At 41.4% G+C, this 20,741-nt stretch overlaps 1 protein-coding gene across 2 annotated transcripts in view; it reads right to left on the bottom strand.

Annotated features, from left to right (window-relative positions):
* Nucleotides 1–808: 808 nt before the first annotated feature.
* TGFBRAP1 (transforming growth factor beta receptor associated protein 1) overlaps nucleotides 809–20,741 on the bottom strand; it is a 50,816-nt gene continuing 30,883 nt past the window's right edge. For both annotated transcript variants that reach the window (XM_083174402.1, XM_083174403.1), the window contains exons 6-12: nucleotides 17,328–17,669; nucleotides 16,359–16,416; nucleotides 15,887–16,030; nucleotides 11,302–11,448; nucleotides 10,029–10,188; nucleotides 9,366–9,799; nucleotides 809–8,043 (exon numbers count right to left, since the gene is read on the bottom strand). In XM_083174402.1, the coding sequence (XP_083030528.1) occupies nucleotides 7,855–8,043; nucleotides 9,366–9,799; nucleotides 10,029–10,188; nucleotides 11,302–11,448; nucleotides 15,887–16,030; nucleotides 16,359–16,416; nucleotides 17,328–17,669 (1,474 nt within the window). In that variant the 3' untranslated portion in view covers nucleotides 809–7,854. The remainder of the gene's footprint in view (nucleotides 8,044–9,365; nucleotides 9,800–10,028; nucleotides 10,189–11,301; nucleotides 11,449–15,886; nucleotides 16,031–16,358; nucleotides 16,417–17,327; nucleotides 17,670–20,741) is intronic.

The raw sequence follows: 20,741 nt of genomic DNA on the forward strand, positions 1-20,741 counted from the left end.
AGATTTTTACACTGTCCCATCTCATTTGGTAAGATCGATTATGCTATGCCTTGGTCTGTCAAATCTTTTGTGCAGTTTAATATTCATACGACCAAACGGGCCCATATAGGAACAAAAGTACAGTGTGTATGCATGTTCAATTGATATGCTGGGAGTTCTTGCAATAATACTCCAAAAGCAATAATTTTCTTGTGATAGTTTGGATGGGAGGAGATTGAACGACCCAAGTAAAATCAAACGTCACAAGTGCATTTCAGCTGTAGTTTGGGGACATTGTCGGGCGTAGGGTCGTTCGAATGCTCAAATGAAAACTAGATTGTATAGATGTGTGCCCAGCTTTAAGCTTTCCTCGCTACACAGATTCGGTCACATCTTCCACACATGATTTTCTGTACTTAGAGAGGGGGAACAGCGGGTTGGAAGGGGCTTGCAGGTTAGACCTGAACAAAGGCATTTGCTCCTGTGACGAGGCGTTTCTGTTACGGGTGGCTGACCACTGGTGTTAAATACACCTGGCTGATGAATTTTGATTTCTGCAGTGGCATGATGATTGTAGGGCCAGAATTTGCCAGAAATTACAAGGATCCAGAATACCTTATTTCAAGCTGGTGCTAGCGTACAGATGTGGGGAATGTTTTCTTGTCACATTTACAAAAGATTTTGGGTCCATTTGTTGTTCCTTCTGCAGTTTGGGTCAATACTGTAAAACTGACTTATTAAATTTAAAAATGCAGCTCAAACATGCATTTAAACGCACCAAATCAACACAATTCACCTTCGGACCTAATACCATGTTCCCTACATGGAAAACAATACAAATCACAGGTTTATTAACAATATAGTTTTTCAAATAAATCAAAATTTGGCCGAAATCTATATTACTGCAAAGAAATTAGCTTTGTTTGGACTCCAAGGGGTATATTTAACTTTAAGGTAAATTTTGTTTGATTATTCAATGTTGGGCTTCCAGGGCTAAAACACACATTTACTAACAAATACATTTTTAAATGTTAGTAAATTGTGTGTTCTAGCTCTGGAAGCCCAAGATAAATTAAGATCAATTTTGGTTGATCGATCACAATCTACCTTTAGTAAATATACCCCCAAATGACCAACATTTTCTGAAATCAAATATTTAAAATGGTTAATTTCATATACATCTCTCAATTGCATTGATTCATAAAAAACATAGCATTTGATTGCAGGGCATATCATTTTAATAAAATCAATAGCTTTACATTTTTACATTCCATGTTTTACTGGGTCTTGGACACACCTATGTACAAGACATACAGCCCATAATGCTGAAGCAGTAGTGCCCATAAAAGCAAATGTAGTACATGTTAGCACATTCATTGCTCATTGCAGAGATCAGAAATTCTTCTACACATCATATTGAATACATATCATACTCAAACGAGATCAGACTTTTTAAATCAAACCAACATATGAAACTGGGGAATTTGAAAATGGTTTAGTTTGTGACTTCCAGAGATTGCTTTACTTAACAACATTATATTTGTCTTAACTCGCCAAGCACAGAGTAATACCTCATGGACATCACACCCAAGTTCCAGGTTGAATTGGATTTGGAACACTAGTCCAAACTAGTGCTGACCCCTTGCACACCACGCCGGCACCAGTCACACTGCGCATGAGTGCAGTGGAACTCTTTTTCTGGCTTTTGGAGATGTATCACCTCCAACCACTAGGAAATCTAATCTCCCAATGTTGTAAATCGTACTCTGGTTGGACCAGTCAAGTTACCTCTGTACATTGCCACATTGTTTGAGTCCAACCCTGCTGCCCTTCCTGGGTTAGATTACCAGGTGAGTCTGGATTTTCCTTAGGGAGCCTTTTACACTGAGGAGCGATCCAGGTCGACTCGACAACAACCAAGGTTATTTGGGCCATGTAAAAGGGGTATAAGTAAGCGGAGGATAGTGACCTAATTTACTATCTATACAGTGTTTGTTGCAGAGCATAGGGAGATGCAATAGGAATAATTTACCTTGTTCTAGATTGTGCTAAGCTTACAAAAATGGGAAAGTAATGGTTCAAAACATTGGATTGAGCAAGTTGTCTCAGGCACGCATGCAGGTGGTCAGGATCCTGACAGCGTAATCCCGACATTCAAACGCCAACGCCAAACCTCTCCCACAGCCTAACCCTCCCCCTAGTGCCTAATTTCAACTCCTATACCAATAGGATCTGTCAGGATTTTGAGTATTGGGATTCTGCTGCCGGTATTTTGATTGTAGGATGACTAATAAAAAATTTGATGGTACTTGTGTAGTTTCACGGCGCCTTGCGGGGCTCGCTTCACTTGCCCGCGCTGCGGGCTCGGTAGCTCGCCACGCTAGCTAAAATCAACTCCATGCCAACTTGGATAGTGGGGGTATGAACTATCCACCTTGGCATGGAGTTAAGTTACTTTATTTTAGATAGTTTGCAGAAAGTAGAACCCAGAAGTAGCACGGCGCCATGAAACTACTGAAGTACCAATTTGATAAATTGAGAAGCATTAAGGTGGTATTGCTATTTGCACCCAACCTATCTGATAAGTGTTATTTGAAAAGTGAATAATTAAATTCTGCAAAGAATATTGTAATTTACTTATGTTGGTTGTTCCTTAATGGTGACTATACAAAATCTGCTTAAAAAATTGCAGGTGGTCATTGGTCATATTGGTCTCTCTGACACTATACAAGAACATAAAGTTACAAATAATGCACTTTTTTTTTTAAAGTCGAAACATGACAAAAAAAAAAAAAAGAAGGTGCAATTTCAACATTGCCGGATATTTCAAATTGTCAAAAATTCAGCACTTAAATTGTAAATTTGGCCTAAAACATCGAAGTGTGTTTTTTTTTTTTGAAAAAATTTGATACCAAGAACTTCAGAAAAAAATATTAAATTAAGTAAGTTGCGCTTATATGTCCTCCTTAGGTCCAGTTATGTGGTGAGGAACAGGATTCACTTCTGTTTATCCACATATGTTATAATTGGAAGTCACAAGTACTGATTTTCCTTATTACATTGACCATATATAATTTGAATTTGTCCTGGACCACCAACCCAGGGCACCCCTGCAAGTGCTCCGCGGCACCCCTGGGAGCCACGGCACACAGTTTGGGAACCACTGCCTTATGGATATCAAGAATTATTACTGCTATTACTTCTGATAACTTTATATGCACACAATAATACTGCATTAAAAATAAATCCTATTTCAGCTTTAGGTTAGCCACTCCCACGTTTGCCAACCCAAAATAAAATCCAGCATACTCACAGAAAAGTATAAAACATCTAAATGGCTACTAAAAATATAGCAGAGTTATATAAAAAAAATAAGTGTAATTTCTGCAGGATTTCTTTTTTAATTTTAGCAAGCACTGTTTTGTATAAACCTCCTCTAGTCTCGCCATCTCTTGCTAGATGCTGGAAGCGTACTAGAGCATCGCCCATACTGCACTTACACCTCCTTTTCTAAGAAGAAAAGGAGGTGAAGTCGTTTCTGTCTCTTCAAATATCTGCACCAGAGGAAAGATTTTGGATACCACAAGAAAGCACATTTTTTTAATTTAAAATGCACAAATGTAACAGCAGTAGGACTTTCAGTTAAATACATTTCACAGTGCTTTGGATAAATTAGATCCAAAATAAAAAAAATATTTTTTTATAAATTGCCAAAACAGCCTTAAGCGCCATACACATGGAACAATTTGGTCGCTGAGGGATTCTGACTTAATATTACTCAGCAACGTCCATTTTCATCAGCGACCAGCGATAGTTGAAAAAGGAGTCACTACAGGAGAGAGCCGCTGGTCGCTGGAGGATGCACCTCCGACCAGTACTAAGCTGGTCACAAGAGCGTTCTCCTAGCCACCGCCGCCCCGTACTCTGGGGATATGGTTGCTCAGCGACCATATTCCTGGTGCTATAAGCTGAAATCAGCCCGTGTGCATGGGGCTTTACTGCAACAATAAAAAATAAATAAAAAAACATTGATAGACTGAGTCACTGCTAGCAATCTGCAATGTTTATCTGGCATGAAAACCTGACTGTAGGAAAAGTACAACTCTATCAAATTCAAGTAAAATGGTTAGTTTTTTTCAAAGGAAACTCAAATATCTTGATAAAATGGGGACATTTTTGTTTAACCCCTTCACTGGTAATCCTGAGAATTTTCCAGGCTATGCCTTAATGCCCAGACTGGCAAGCCCGGAAAATTCTCAGGATTCCCAGCGTTTAGCGCCAGGCAGCGCTACGGAGTTCATCGCTAAAATCAACTGGCTTCAGTGCTGCCCGGCTCCCTCTCCTCCCCCTGTACTATTAGAGCCTGAGGCACCGGCTTATGACAAGCCGGGTAGCCGCATGCAGGGACGGGGTGCTGGGGTGCAGGGCAGGGCAGCAGCTGATGGACGGTTCAGCGGCGCTGCCCGGACCCGGGAACACAGTGGTGCTTTTTTTTTTAGGTATTGATCACCAGAAAAAAAACTCGCCCAGTGGGGAGCGCTACCTAAAAAAAAAACGACCACTGTAGGGGTTAATGTGCACCTGTCACATCACTGCTAACAGCTTTATGACCAATATACAACAGGTTCATTCATTCAATGAATTGAGAGTCTGCATTCTCAGGAATAATAGTCTTGCAGCCGTCTCTATGGCCCTTATTCAAATCTGATCCCAGTACAAATTTGTTCTCAAAACGGGCAAAACCATGTGCCCTGCAGTTGGGGAAGATGTAACATGTGCAGAGAGAGTTACATTTGGGTGGGGTGTGTTGAAACTGAAATCTAAATTGCAGTGTAAAAATAATGCAGCCAGTATTTACTATGCACAGAAACAAAATAATTCACCCAAATCTAACTCTCTCTATACATGTTACATCTGCCCCACCTGCAGTGCACATGGTTTTGCCCATTTTGAGAACAAATTTGTACTGCGATCAGATCTGACAGTCACAAACCCAGCAGCGGAATCTTAATGGATTTTGATGAGAATACTAACCCCTAGCCTACACCTCCCCCAGCCCAACCCAAACCATGGTCCTGGAACTCTAAACCTGCCTCCAGTTCCTAGACCTAACCATTGGGATTCTGGAGCAGGGAATGTGAAAATGGTGAGCATTGGTATCGGGAATATAGTTCACTCTAGGGCCTGCGATATAGGAAACATGACTACTAGGATACGGTCATTTGGTCAACAGTATGTTGATCTACAAGCATTGGGTCGACACCTTTAGGTAGACATGGGTCTAGGTCGACACAAGCATTAGTTCGACAGTCAAAAGTTCGACATGGGATTTTTCACTGTTTTTTGAGCCAACATGTGCTGACAGGTAGTACTTCATGCCCTACCATCTAATAGGGCTTGGTGGGAGAATAAATTGTGTGCCAAAAGCAGTAAGGCACCGTGCCCGAAGCACAGTCAACATTCGGGTCAACATTTGACTATGAATCAATCATTTTTATCTTCATGTACTAGTGCTCACTAAATATACATTTGGTCAGCAAATGAGCTTAACTGAGGTAATGCTTATAAGTAAAATAAAGGACTGTATACAGTATGTGATATATTATGCACACATGCAGTGTGGACCTCAAAATCTGCCAGATTACAGATAATTATAGCAGTACAATGTCTGTACACTAGCAAATGAATAATGAGACACTGGTCTGGAAAATAACAATAATATTGATTATGAATGAGGAAAATAACAATAATATTGATTATGAATGAATAGTAGAATTACAAAATGCATACATGGGATGAACAGTAAAGGTAAACCTTGAGTAGTTTTCATAAATCCACATATCCAAATTTTCCACCATGCAAACAGCATTTTATCAATGTGCAAATGTGTCATAAACAACCATAACCTAATATATTCATCACATAAATATATGGAAAAGATCCTTAATACATTATGTTCATACTCCATTATATTCAGCAATACTGGGTAAGACATCCTTCGTTTCATTGGTCTATGTCAGGCATTCCCAACCACGGTCCTCAAGGCACACCAACAGTGCAGGTTTTAGTGATATCCAGGCTTCAGCACAGATGGTTTAATCAGAATCCCTCAGATACTAATTAAGCCACCTGTGCTCAAGCCTGGATATCTACAAAACCTGCACTGTTGGTGTGCCTTGAGGACCGTGGTTGGGAATGCTTGGTCTATGTAGTGTCTAGCACCAATCAGTGTGCACAAGTAGACACTTTCAAGTAAATTATAGTCACAGCTAATAAGTTGCACTCACTAAATGCATCACAAAATGAAGAATGAAGGAAAATATGTATGAGATCATAGCCAGCATTTCCTTACCCGGTTCTGGTCAGCGAGATCCTGCTTAGGAGTTCCCTACATATGTCAATAGCTATTGTAACCATTGGGGGGAGAGCATCTTTAATTAGATGTAAAAAATATATTATATATATATATATATATATATAGTATATCAGGTTATGATTACGCTAAATATTCAGGAGAAGCAATATCTTAATTGTAGTGGCTGTATATAAGGAAAATGATTGACATTATTTATCAAGGTTAATGGATTATATTTTGCTGTGGCTTTTTGTATTTTATATGTTAAAAACTTTGGACCTATTGCTCCAATATGCCTTTAACCCTTTGAGTGCCAAGTGAATTTGTCAAAATAGGTGTAAAAATTGCCAAGCAGACATTTCTATTCATCATAATGACCTGTTATTTTTACCTTATATTAGGAAATACAATTTTTTTTTTTTTCACACAACATTTATTTTAATTCATATAACAAATGTGAGCCACGCTGGAATTTTTATTGGATATTTTGAATATTTCTCACAGAGATGTTGGCACTCAAAGGGCTAAGGTACTTGATAACTTTTCTGTATCTTTCATCCTTGATAGTCACATAATGGACTTGTGGAATAAAGTTATGGTATACCAGAGACAACAAGACTTGGTACCCACCAACTTATTTTATATATTTTACATCTAGCAGAATACAGAAAGCAAAGGTATATGAATGAAGGGTTGGAGAGATATAAAGTACCGTCATCTGATGTCACTTAATAGGCTGGGTTTGAAAAATGACAGGATCTGATTTTTGCTACTTTTTTTCTCTTCAAGCATTGATGCATCACAGTGAGAAATGAAAGTGTGTAACATAAAACCCACCATCAATTATATTAAATCATCTTTGTATAATTAGTATCTTTAAATGTTGACTTGATTACAGCTCTGATGGGTGGTAAGAGCAGAGGTGATATGACAAGTATTTTAAACTTACAAAATATACCATCTAAAACATGACTGACCCCCAGCCACCACCCGTCCTCACCATAACATGACTGGAATGCTCTGCAAGATCATGGTTCATCACTTAGGAGTTTAGTGGAAAATGTGCAATACATAAAACATCCATAATTGACTATGCCAATAGATCACATACTACCACAATGACTGCAGTCATGTTTCTCGCTGATATTTTTCTGTGAAAAACAACAATTTTTTCAAAACATGAGTAAGTCCATTGTGTACAAGTATTCTTTATATTGCCCCATCACAGTATATGCAAAATATTTTCAGTGCAAAGATCTTTAAAAAATGCAAAAAAAAGCTCCATTCAAACTATTAAGTATTATCTGATATTTAAGACGTTCATCATCGTTTAAGGGACTGTACTCTTCTTTGCATGAGAAGTTCTGCACAATTACACCACTTCTGACATATGTAAACATATCTGCTAAGAAGTGTACGGTTTTCACATCACGCTGTGCGGAAGCTTCCCAATCCTTATACGTGGATGTCTCGGGGACAGATTTTAATACAGGCATTTCTGGCTGTTTCTTTGTTTTCTTTCAAGTTCGTTTGCTCGGGTTCGGGACATGACCGTCGATGCTGCTGTTGACGTGCTGTTTTGCAGCACAGTGGGTATGGACAATGTGGCCGCTTGGGAGTCTGACAAAGGCTGGTTCTTGGAATGGCTTCCGGCATGCATGGCAGAATTTCTTTTCTGAGAGAACCACTGGCTTTTCCCTCATTTTTAACTGGAAAATAGTAAAAAAAAGTGTTAGTGGTATAAATCCTACCCCAAAAAAAAAAAACTAAGTATATATATATATATATATATATATATATATATATATATATATATATATATATATATATATATATATATGAAGAAGGGGCCACAGGCCTCGAAACGTCAGGCAACTGATGTGACCTGTTTCACTTTTTAAATACAGTTTGGTTTTCACCTTTAACTCCGTGAGTGCCGCCTCTTTTCTCTATGGATATCTGTCCATTGAGTGCCTCTCATCCTTGCTGCTATATCCTAGTGCAGGGGTCCTCAAACTACTTATGCTCCGGGACCCCATCAGACAATAAAAATAATGACAGGACCACAGCAAGTTACTGCAGAAGGTCATCACATCACATGTATAGTCAGCAGACAGCACATACATGGCAGCATTGTGGAGGCACAAAACCATGTGAGGAGTCTAATATAACAGACAACTCAACAGATCTTTCAGACTCCTTGAATCACTGACTGAGATAAGAAAAGTCATCAGCCTGATAGTCAGCAACATGAAGTCGTGACCCCATGCGGAGAAGGTCAGGACCCACAGTTTGAGAACCGCTGCACTAGTGGTTAATTCCAACTGTTGGCTGTGCACCGCTGGCAATTTGCTGCATACAGATAGCACAAGAGTGCCGATCACTGGACTGATTGAGGATGGTTGGCCACCTGATTGGTCATATATAAATGTAGAATAATGATGTGCCTACACTGTGGGCCTGATTCTGAGTCATACACAATGCTGATATTTCCACAGTTAAGAGATTATAGTCCAATTGCACATACTCCATGGTGGCATTGAGCATGACCAAGATACCTTAACATAGCTCACTGTGAGGATTTTCTTGCAAAGTGATTGACAGTCAGGGACAATTTGTGGACGTTATGAGTAGCGAAGGTAAAAACAAAGGCATGTCCATTCATAGACTGAAACCGCGACCAAGTAGGCAGATAAAATGGCACTGACATCTTAGTATCGTTGCCCAGTTGGAGCAACCATAGACTTACTAAGGAAGACACTGATTGCATGATCTGTGTCCAATGCTGCTTATGTGTACACAGTTGAGGCAGCGGCAAAGACTCTAGTGGGTGTGTCATGCAAGTTCTGGCGGCTGTTGCAGTAGTAAATGTTCACATATCCACAGCTAAAAAAAAATTGCAGCTGCGGCATCAATATGTACAACTATGAATCAGCCCTGTATGTGCCGTCATATAGAGCAGTATATGTGGAGTTGAAAGAATTATGTATTTTTTGTTCGATTTATGATAAAAAAAAAATCTAATACCAACCTTCTCATTCTTGTATATTATATTCTCTGCCCTTGCCAAGCCTATTGCCACCTGGGAAATCCTTAAAGCATGAACATGCTCCCTCATTGCCCCAGCCAAGAACGGAGAAAGAAGCTGCACGGACCAGCTTTCCGGTAACAGGTGTAAAACATTGGATGCCTCAAATTCCAAAGGGTGGTTATTTAACAAGTCCACTGCGGCCAGAGTCCATGCATTGTCAGGTGTGGATGGAGTGAGGTAGGAGGAGAGAAGGAGCTGGAAGAGTCTCTTGCGATAATGGGCATCTCTGCCCTGGGAGTTCCACAGACAGTAACTCTCAGCCGCAGCAAAGTCTTTCAAACGATGAACTAAGATTTCCAAGGCCTGTTCATGCTCTTCCAGCTTCCCATGTAATATCGCTCGCTCCATGTGCAGATCTGTGTCTTTGATTTTATCTGACAGAGGAAACAGAGGCTGAAATAGAACGATCACAGGTAGCTGCACGAGAAGAACCAGCGTATAAAAAAGACTCTACATATGTGTATATAAAATGATTTCAACCCATAGTGCTACATAAGACTACAATATAAAACAACTCCTGCCATTGCCATGCTTTGGTGTGGTCGTGGTAGCGGATTGGTGCACACCCACCTATGAGCAGAAGTACTCGGCAGGACGACTCACCTATGAGCAGGAGGACTCGGTACAGGTCTGACTGTTGCAGCAAGTTCTGAAATCTCTGACGTAGATCTTCCAGCTCAGTCTGGTCTGTAGCGCTCAGCGATTTAAGGCGCAGGATTTCTTCCAGGTACAGCACAGCCAGGTGTGTATGGTACTTTTCTTTCTATATGCAGCATGACATAGAAACTGGATATTAGCCTGATCAGACATAGGACGCTGAATAGACAATACTATGCCATTGTTATAGGGAATATTAAGGAGAGGTTCCAAATGGCCATTGCTGGTGCTATGTATCTTTCATATTCAACAGTGCAAGAAAAGCACTCATGACATACACCTCTCACTATGAACGGTTTCATTTCAGTGAAGGTAAAACACAGTGATATGAGTTATAAACAACATGGCATCAACCGATATCAACAATAAACATGATATAAAAAATGTTCAACAATTTGGTTAAGAATATGGCACCTAGAGTAAAAAAACACTTCAGACATATCAGCATTCCATAGAAAGGAGCCCGACCATAAAACAACACATATACCAACCCCCCCCTCCCACCAATAACGAGCATTTGGGTTCGAGCTGTGTGGCCTATTTGATTTTATGTAAATAAAGGGAAGGGGAGGGGGTGTTTAAATAAAGAGTAGGAATATTTGGAAGCAAAGCTTTTAGAGCACATGGGTGTAGCTATATGACCAGTGGGAGGCTTTCCATCATCATTTGTTTATATTAAGCGTGCCAGGACTTGACAAATCCCGGTGGCCAGGTCGCTATAGCGACCAGATTCTGCTTCCTGGTGACCAGATTTGGCAGGAAAGGCGGTAGCAGATCTTGCCTGCTGTATCAGAGCAGGTCTGTGGCTATTTCAAAACTCGAGCAAGACAGACCTAGCCGTACGCTTTAGTTGTACCAAAGTAAAAACAATTTAAAGTGCTTTCTGGAATGTCTATCAAAACAAAATATTTGATGACGAATTAATCTATAGTGCAGTGGCATCTCTAGCGGGATGCAGGGCACACATTAGTATTGCCTTTGGTGGGGGTGGCACCAAAATGCTGCACAGAGTGTCCGATAGTGCAGGCACTAGTCTCTGTGAGCAACCATGCATCACTGGGGGATGCTGAGCACAACCACCACCACCATTTTTCAGGTGCAATAGGAGGGGGGAGGGGTACAAAGTGTGCATCGGATGTACACAAAAAAAACTGACAAATTAGAGAGCTCTATAATTCATTACATATCGTCCATGATATTAATTTAATGGGGCCATTACCTGTATCCTCTGTTCCATGACTAAATGTTCCAGGTAAGAAAGTAAAGCCTTGCGGTACTTGCGGAGATAGCCCACAATGTTATCTGGACAGAAGCCATTTTGAAGGTGCTCTTCTGATGGGCGCTTGGTAAAAATCTGAACACCAATCTGCAAAATTGCACAGGACTTTATTTTGAGATGAAATACATGAAAGTAGGAGTTGGGGAAACTTCATTCAAATATGGTGTTAAATATTTTCAAAATAGAAATACAGGATCATTTAATGCACAATCTGAACATACAGATGTGTCCACAAACATCTATCCTTCACGCAATACAAGTCGTGTTACACATATTGTGGAAGTGCCATGTTAGTTGGTAGCGCTGGATGTCTTTGTTTGTGACTTTTCCAGTTCTGATGAAAATGATATGCAGCATGTCCATTCAGTGTGCGACTGCCACTGCATCTGCATAAGAAATGGAACATTAGACTGTTTTTCTTGAACACAGTAACGTAGCATTTCATATTCAGACACAGCCACAGTAGCACACAGAATAAAGACATGCTGCATATCATTTGAATCAGTAGAAGCTGCTTGTGCATCCTATTTTAATATTAAAGAAGATGCTTTTTAATAGAAAAATTGCAAAAAGGACAGCCAGTGCTACAGAGTAGCACAATGGAGAAGGGCTGTTTAATGTGAAAGGAGGCTAGATGTACGTGGACACATCTGTATTATCATGCTGCTAGATCATCTATGTCACATTACTAACAGTGCTGTTAAGATGGCTGTGACTAACAGCATCTCGTAACTATAGTGCACAAGATGGTAAAAACATATAAAACAACATTTTATTAGAACTCCTTAACCAACCATACAGAATAGAAACACATTTTCAGTTGACAGAAATAAATACAGTAATCCCAAGTGTGCACCAGTCCTCAGACCATGTGAGTTTACTATAGCAATAGACAAGAGGTGAACTGGAAGTAACAGCGCTCACAGATAACCAAGCAATAAGGGTAATTAAAACCTTATACTGATATACAAAACCAATTTGGAACTTGACAAGGTTCATAGATGTATTGATGGGAGTATAACATTCTCCAGATCCTTCCTATTACAAAGATATGAAAGACATAATAGAAAGCAACATAGTGCAATTCAGTAAAATCAAGCAAAATGTTTTCATTGAGTCAGATACACTCACAATAAAATGACTTGAACAACAGCATAGAAATGTGTCACCCAGGCAAAACAGCATACAGATGGTATCCACGGAGTTGTCCCTCAGACTGGGTCCCTTGATCCGGAATACAAGGGGGGCTCAGTCAGGTCTCAACGCTCAGCAGTACTCTGTCCACGGGTCCACACCAAACATGCAATAACGCTTAAACGCGTTTTCGGAATGATTCCTTCATCAGAAGCGTAATTTGCATGTCCCAACCAGGGCATATATATACCCCAGTGACATACAAAACATGTGTACAGCATTGCCGCTAATCGGCACACAGCGTCCGGTCTCCGAGTGAAATCCAAGATGGCGGTGCGTTCCAAAAGCCCGGAAACACGTCACCGCATGCGTTCCAAATGGCGGAAGTAGTCATCCAGATATGCTGTAAGACGGCTGTGCGTTCCATCCAAACAGCGCTTGCGCCCCAGCTCATAGTAAACTTTAAATTCACATAAGGAAAGGGGTTTTTTTTTTTTTTCCCCCAATCCTTCACAGGGAGATCGGATGCTGCTCACAGTATAAATCTAAAAAGATATATTAAAAAATGTTATTAAAAAAACGGAACAATTATTGCACATCCCAGCACCATTCCTATGTCAAAAGATAATGACTAGAGGCACTGAAAAGAAGTGTGATGGAGTAAGAAATTAATTTAGGAATGGTTTTAATTCAAATTCAGTGTTGAGGCCTCTAGGTGTTAATGTGCCCAGATTATAAATCCAGCGCATCTCTGTCCTAGAGAGTCTCTTAGCCAGATCATTAGAACGGCTCTTCGGCAGCACTTGTTCTATTGCGAAAAAAACAGTGATTTGACATTCATTAGAATTATGGACCAATCGAAAGTTTTAAGGGACACTATGTGTCTGTAGCTTTTTTCTAATATTGTAGATGTGCTCAGCGATGCGGGCCTTCATCTGTCTACACGTCTTTCCAACATATGATAAGCCGCAGCTACACTGTAGCACATACACAATATTCCTGGAATGACAGGTCAGGAATTGTTTGATTGGAAAAGAAACTCCATAAACAGTAAATTGCTCCATCTTTTTTTCTTTTGATTTCACTGTCCTACATGCCAGACAGGACCCACAACGATGGAATCAAATTGTCCTAATTGTCTGGCGGAGAGCACTGTCTGTGGAGCTATGAACTAAATGATCCCTAAGCGAAGGTGCTTTCTTGTATATAAATTGCGGTTTTGGTGGCAATTGCGCACGAATGATAGGGTCATTTTGAAGCAAATGCCAGTTATTTTGAAATATTTTCTCCATGTCTTTATGGATAGAACTATATTTGCTAACAAAAGCCCATTTGAATTTATCAAACAATTCCTGACCTGTCATTCCAGGAATATTGTGTATGTGCTACAGTGTAGCTGCGGCTTATCATATGTTAGAAAGACGTGTAGACAGATGATCCGCTCTAATGATCTGGCTAAGAGACTCTCTAGGACAGAGATGCGCTGGATTTATAATCTGGGCACATTAACACCTAGAGGCCTCAACACTGAATTTGAATTAAAACCATTCCTAAATTAATTTCTTACTCCATCACACTTCTTTTCAGTGCCTCTAGTCATTATCTTTTGACATAGGAATGGTGCTGGGATGTGCAATAATTGTTCCGTTTTTTAATAACATTTTTTAATATATCTTTTTAGATTTATACTGTGAGCAGCATCCGATCTCCCTGTGAAGGATTGGGAAGGAAAAAAAAAAAAAAAAACCTTTCCTTATGTGAATTTAAAGTTTACTATGAGCTGGGACGCAAGCGCTGTTTGGATGGAACGCACAGCCGTCTTACAGCATATCTGGATGACTACTTCCGCCATTTGGAACGCATGCGGTGACGTGTTTCCGGGCTTTTGGAACGCACCGCCATCTTGGATTTCACTCGGAGACCGGACGCTGTGTGCCGATTAGCGGCAATGCTGTACACATGTTTTGTATTTCACTGGGGTATATATATGCCCTGGTTGGGACATGCAAATTACGCTTCTGATGAAGGAATCATTCCGAAAACGCGTTTAAGCGTTATTGCATGTTTGGTGTGGACTTGTGGACCCGTGGACAGAGTACTGCTGAGCGTTGAGACCTGACTGAGCCCCCCTTGTATTCCGGATCAAGGGACCCAGTCTGAGGGACAACTCCGTGGATACCATCTGTATGCTGTTTTGCCTGGGTGACACATTTCTATGCTGTTGTTCAAGTCATTTTATTGTGAGTGTATCTGACTCAATTAAAACATTTTGCTTGATTTTACTGAATTGCACTATGTTGCTTTCTATTATGTCTTCCATATCTTTGTAATAGGAAGGATCTGGAGAATGTTATACTCCCATCAATACATCTATGAACCTTGTCAAGTTCCAAATTGGTTTTGTATATCAGTATAAGGTTTTAATTACCCTTATTGCTTGGTTATCTGTGAGCGCTGTTACTTCCAGTTCACCTCTTGTCTATTGCTATTGTATGTTTGGTAGTCCAAGGTGTTTCTACCTGGTGAATTGGTGAATAGCTGCACATTGATTTTATTGCGCACATATCTGGACAAATACTTTTTTCCTCTGCATGTGAGTTTACCACATAAGGATCACATCCACTATAAAAGAGAAATAGAAGCAATGTATTTTTGTAACATTACAATGAAAATTGTTATGTTAATGATAATTTGGACATGAATACACAGAACTTTTTTTTTTATAATTAGCTTTAAGACATTGGTGACCTTTCTGCGCATTGTATTAAAAAAATCCACAACCAATCCTGAAAACAATTGTTCTACAAATATAGATGCCGTGTTCATATTGCAGACAAAGAAAGACAAAAACACAAAAAAAATTACAGCCCCTGAGATGAGAAACATGACTGACAGACAGGGTCGGCTTTGCCATTAGGCATTTTTGAGCAGCTGCCTAAGGTGCCAGGATCTGGAGTCTGCCTATCACAAAATGAAGGATGTCTATCAGGAAGACATCCTTGTTGTACTTAACGCAAGTAGCAGGTGTGGAACTTCTAAGACGCCACCTTCACTTTTTCATTTGAGGGGCTGGAAAGTTGGTATTTGTGACAGTGTGGAGTTGGGAGGGGGATTATGGGAGCAGTAGGTTGATGTTTTGCCTAATGTGCCAAAAAAAAAAGCCTTACACCAGCCATGCTTACAGCCAAATCCATACCCTTGCTGAGCTTCTGCAATTCCACCCAGCTACTAAATACCAATTTCTTCATTTGAATTGTGCTGTAAAAATGAAGTGGAGAAGCAGTGGTCTGACCATTATGTTCAGATCATAGGTGTGGCAAAAGGATTACCAACATTTCTAGGTCCTTCACAAATACGGACACAGCCTTGACCCAAGCGGAGAACCACAAACCTGCTCACTTTTCTGCAAAACCCAGTCTGCATAATGCCACACCAGCTGCTGGTCATTGGAGAAAGTCAGGAAGTCCACCACATACTCAAACAAGTCTGGCCTTGTGTTGTCCTCCAGTTCACCGTTCACAATTCTTACCCAGGTCTGTAAGAAAGTAAAACATTATAAAACGGTCTATAGCACAAGTGCTGATGTCAGCGCTCATCTCAGCGGCGCTGCCCGGCAAGAGGGAGCACTCCCGAGAATATTCCGGGTTTGCCAGTCTGCGCACTGGAGCACAGCCCAGAAAATTTTCGGGAGTACCAGGGAAGGGGTTAAAGGGAAAACATGCCACCAACAATACAGTACGTTTAGTTAATTTAATGACAAATTATATTAAAGTGAAAAATAAACAAAACCATAAAAGTCACATATAAATGTGAACAAAATGAATTTAACCTACAGAAATGCTAACCGAGTATGACAGAATTACCTGTACAGCAGTCACATCTTGCTTGTTGTAGTGATACAGTAGACCAAGAGCAAAATACCTAAAATAAAACAGACAATGAGTACAATGATGTCATAAATCACTTCAGTTTTGAAAGATACATCATTTGGAGACTGCCTACTGCAGCCATTTTGAGCTCCTCTCATATATTTAGGACTGTTTCATAGTGGGAACAGACAGAGAAAACGACACTGGAATCACTTAATTTTATTAGTCTAAATATACTGCTAAAATTAATTTCAGAGCAACATACCCACAGTACCCTAAAACCATCATTGCTAGAAGCTCTAACGAGCAGCTTTTTATAGTGATTTGGTCTGACAAAGCATGTTCTTCACACCACTTACAAACGTTTCCCACCTCACTAATCCAGTATTAACAACAACATAGCTCCAACACAGCAAGGCATACCAGCTGCGGGCGGCCACAGAGGATCAACACTTTATGTAGAGAAGTACATAACAATTTATGTTCTATTTCATGTAAACCAAGCGTTTTAAAATAATTATATTGTCATATTACTCAGCATTCATTCTCTGTGTGGAAAATTGGCACACAATCACTGCGGAGGTACTTCATGCACATGTTCTCACACACACACACACACACACACACACACTCACTCACTCACTCACTCACTCACTCACTCTGGTTGACCAGCAGGGGGAACCCCTGTGTTATTGATGATTGGATCTATAGACGTCCTGCGAGTGCCGCCCCTGTGAGGAATTATATGGATGTATTCTGATACTTTGGATGACACAGAGGCACCCAAGAGTAAAGTGCACAATAAAGACTATATGTGCAAATTCAATGAGCAGATCAAACGCTAAAACTGCCTAATCATTTCGGAGACAGGAAACTTTGGAGCTAAAATTCCTGCCAATTTGCGCTTGACCTAATTTATCAAAATAATGAGTTGGCGGTGACAAGAGTTGGTGCACAGCTCACTTTTTGTGCTTCTCCAGCCAGGCTGCACTGTCTGCCACGGCGCAAGCATTGTCCGAAACCAACAGATCCAGCAGGCTTTCATGATCTGCTTCTGCGTACAGCTTCAGCAAGGCTGTATCTATATCTTCCTGGTAACCGTTTGCCACCTCGGTGCAGCGGATTTCACTTAAATAGGTAATGAGGAAACGTTTGCACTTGGCAACTTTCTCCTGGTCTCCTCGGGTCAGCTGGTTGAGATCGGCATATTCATGCAGGGGAGGATGAGTACGGATAAATGCAGAGGACGATGGCAGCAGGAGAGGGTAGAGAGAGATGAGTTCCCGGATATCTAGGTTACTAGTTCTGAAAATAAAACAGAACACACACAAATTATATTTTAGATTGATGCAAAGAAATAAATAAAATGCCAGTGTACCATAGCATACAGTAAGAAGATTCCTAACCAGTGCTAGAAATCAAAATGACCACAGTTTATTCTTTTGGTACTTGTGTACTAGCACGGCGCCCACAATAATTAGTCGCATCGCATGCCATACACCCGATTTCATGCGATGCGATTTTGACCCATATACGATATTAAATTGTATAAGCACCCTAATGGGTGCTTACAATGGTTAAATGCACCCCCACGCCACACCCAAGTATAAACGTGAACCCAAAGCGTGGCGAGAACAGCGAGCCCGCGAGGGGCGGCGGTACGCGTCCTACAACCTTTTCATACCTTCACTATCCACGTCGGCGTGGAGTTATTTTATAAAGTGTGGCAAGTTATAATCGCATCCCATCGCATTGTATGCCATATACAATGCCATACAATTTTAAAATTGTATGACATTGTAGAACATCGCCCGCGATATGGTCTGCGATGCGATGGGTGCCGTGATAGTACACAAGTACCAATTCTTTTTTTTTCTTTACAAAACTAGTGTTAGAACTATAATATTTTACCACTAGTGTTGACATATGACATTCTCCAACTCCTATAATTTGAAATAACAAGTTATCCGATTGATAGATCATCAGTCAATAGGTCAAAGGTTCACACAAGCAAGGTGGACATGGCAATGTAAGGATTCTGGGAGTATCCCCGGCACCCTAACTCCGTTGCTTCTGGCTGGCTGACGGATGTGTGCGGTGCTAGGCTTCACCTGGGCCCGTCTCGGCTGAAGGGCGAATTAGGTCCTCCCCACTCCGCTACAGGCAGGTCTTAGGAAAGTACAACACATCCACCAAGGCCAGGAGAGAGCAAGGGGAAACCTAGCTGGACCCTAGAACCGGGGAACTCCCAGAAACCCCCTGGAAGCAAACTGCTCAGTAAGAGCCACAAAATGGCAACAATGCTTGTGAGATGTTATATAAGGAAATGGGCAACAATGCTTATGAGATGGTATATAAAGAAATGGGCAACAATGCTTATGAGATGTTATATAAGGAAATGAGCAACCATGCTTATGAGATGTTATATAAGGAAATGGCAATAAAGCTGACAGGTAAGCCCAATATGAAATGCTACCAAACAACGGGAAAGAACACAGGGTAACCCCTGACTTATCTGGTGAGATGATGAGAAACCAGACAAGCCACGGCAGACAACTGCGACCGCTGAGTGGCAGCTGGGCACAGCGACGGAACTCCAGACGCAGCAGGACAAGACAGGCACGGCAAGGCAGGTAGTAACAGCAAGGGAACTTCCAACCAGGACCAGGAACACAAACGTAAGCAATAGCTAACAGAACGCTATAACCGGCGTCAGTGAAAGAAAGACGCCGGCTTATATTTGAAATAGCCGCCCCCGGGGGTGACATCACTTCCTGTCCGCTCTGCACAATCTTCCCCGTGCAGGAGCGACTGGAGCGGAAGTTTGGGATGTTGCCTAGCAACATCCCCTGCAAGCTCCTGACGACGTGTGTTTGAAAATGGCCGCCGTTCTAGCAGCGCAGAAGCTGCTGAGGGACCAGGACGCGGCGACACCAGGTGCGGCGCTTAACAGTACCCCCCCCTTGAGGAGGGGTCAAGGGACCCCCAACCCTGGGTTTATGGGGAAATTCTTAAAAAAAAAATTTTTTGAGTAAAGGAGCGTGGAGCTTGTTGTCCGGAATCCAGGATCTCTCCTCCGGACCATATCCTTTCCAGTGCACAAGAAACTTGAGCTGATTACGAGACAACTTAGAATCAAGGATCCTTTCTATAACAAATTCCTTGCGACCTTAAACAAGGATGGGTGCGGGTCCTTTGCGCCTGGGCTGAGCAGCCGGCTTGAAAAGAGAACAATGAAATGTGTTATGGATTCTCATGGCCTGAGGCAGTTGGAGCTTAAAAGCTACTGGGTTGATTTGACTGATGATTTTAAAAGGACCGATAAATCGGGGACCCAGTTTCTGAGAGGCTTGGCGAATCTTAATGTTCCGGGTTGAAAGAAAAACCCAGTCTCCTACTCTAAAAGAGCAGGGCCTCCTGTTACGATCGGCAAAATGCTTGGCAGATGCAGAAGCCGTGAGAAGAGCCTTATGAACTTTGTTCCAGATGACCCTCTTTTGTGACAACCAAGAACCACCTCCGGAAGATCCGGAATCAAAAGAGTTGGCTCTGGGGTGTTGCCCAGAGACACAGAAAAACGGAGAAATCTTAGAAGCAGAGTGCCATGCATTATTGTATGCAAACTCTGCGAAGGGCAGATGCTCTGACCATTTGTTCTGACACTTGGAAGCATAACATCTTAAAAATTGTTCGAGGTTCTGGTTGACTCTCTCAGTCTGTCCATTCGACTGAGGATGATACCCAGAAGATGGACTGAGATTGATGCCTAAAGCTGCACAAAGGGATTTCCAAAATCTGGCAACAAACTGTACCCCCCTATCAGAGACAATATCTGTGGGGAGCCCATGGAGACGAAAAACATGCAACAGAAATAATGAAGCCAATTTTTTCGCGGAGGGAAGACCAACCAGGGGAACAAAATGTGCCATCTTGCTGAAGCGGTCCACAATTACCCATATGGTATCATAACCAGAGGAAGAGGGCAATTCAACAATAAAATCCATAGAGATATGGGTCCATGGTCTCTCCGGACAAGAAAAGGGAAGGAGTTGACCCGCGGGAGGGGTGCGGAGGGACTTATTCCTGGCACAAACCTTGCAGGACTTGAGGAAAGATTCCACATCCCCTCTCATAGATGGCCACCATACTGAACGGGAAATTAACTCCAATGTCTTGGCACAACCTGGATGCCCTGCCGTCTTGGCCGCATGAAACTCAGTAAGAACTGCCCCCCGGAGTCTAGAGGGAACAAACAGTCTCCCTGAAGGAGTGAGGTTGGGTGCTTCAGCTTGTGCCCGTAAGACCTTGTCTAAAAGTGTCTGTGCCATACCGACATGAACCAGAGAAGAAGGAATAATGGTCTCCAGTACTGACTCC

This window comes from Crinia signifera, chromosome 2, assembly GCF_055691185.1.
Source record: "Crinia signifera chromosome 2, ASM5569118v1, whole genome shotgun sequence".
NCBI lineage: Eukaryota > Metazoa > Chordata > Amphibia > Anura > Myobatrachidae > Crinia > Crinia signifera.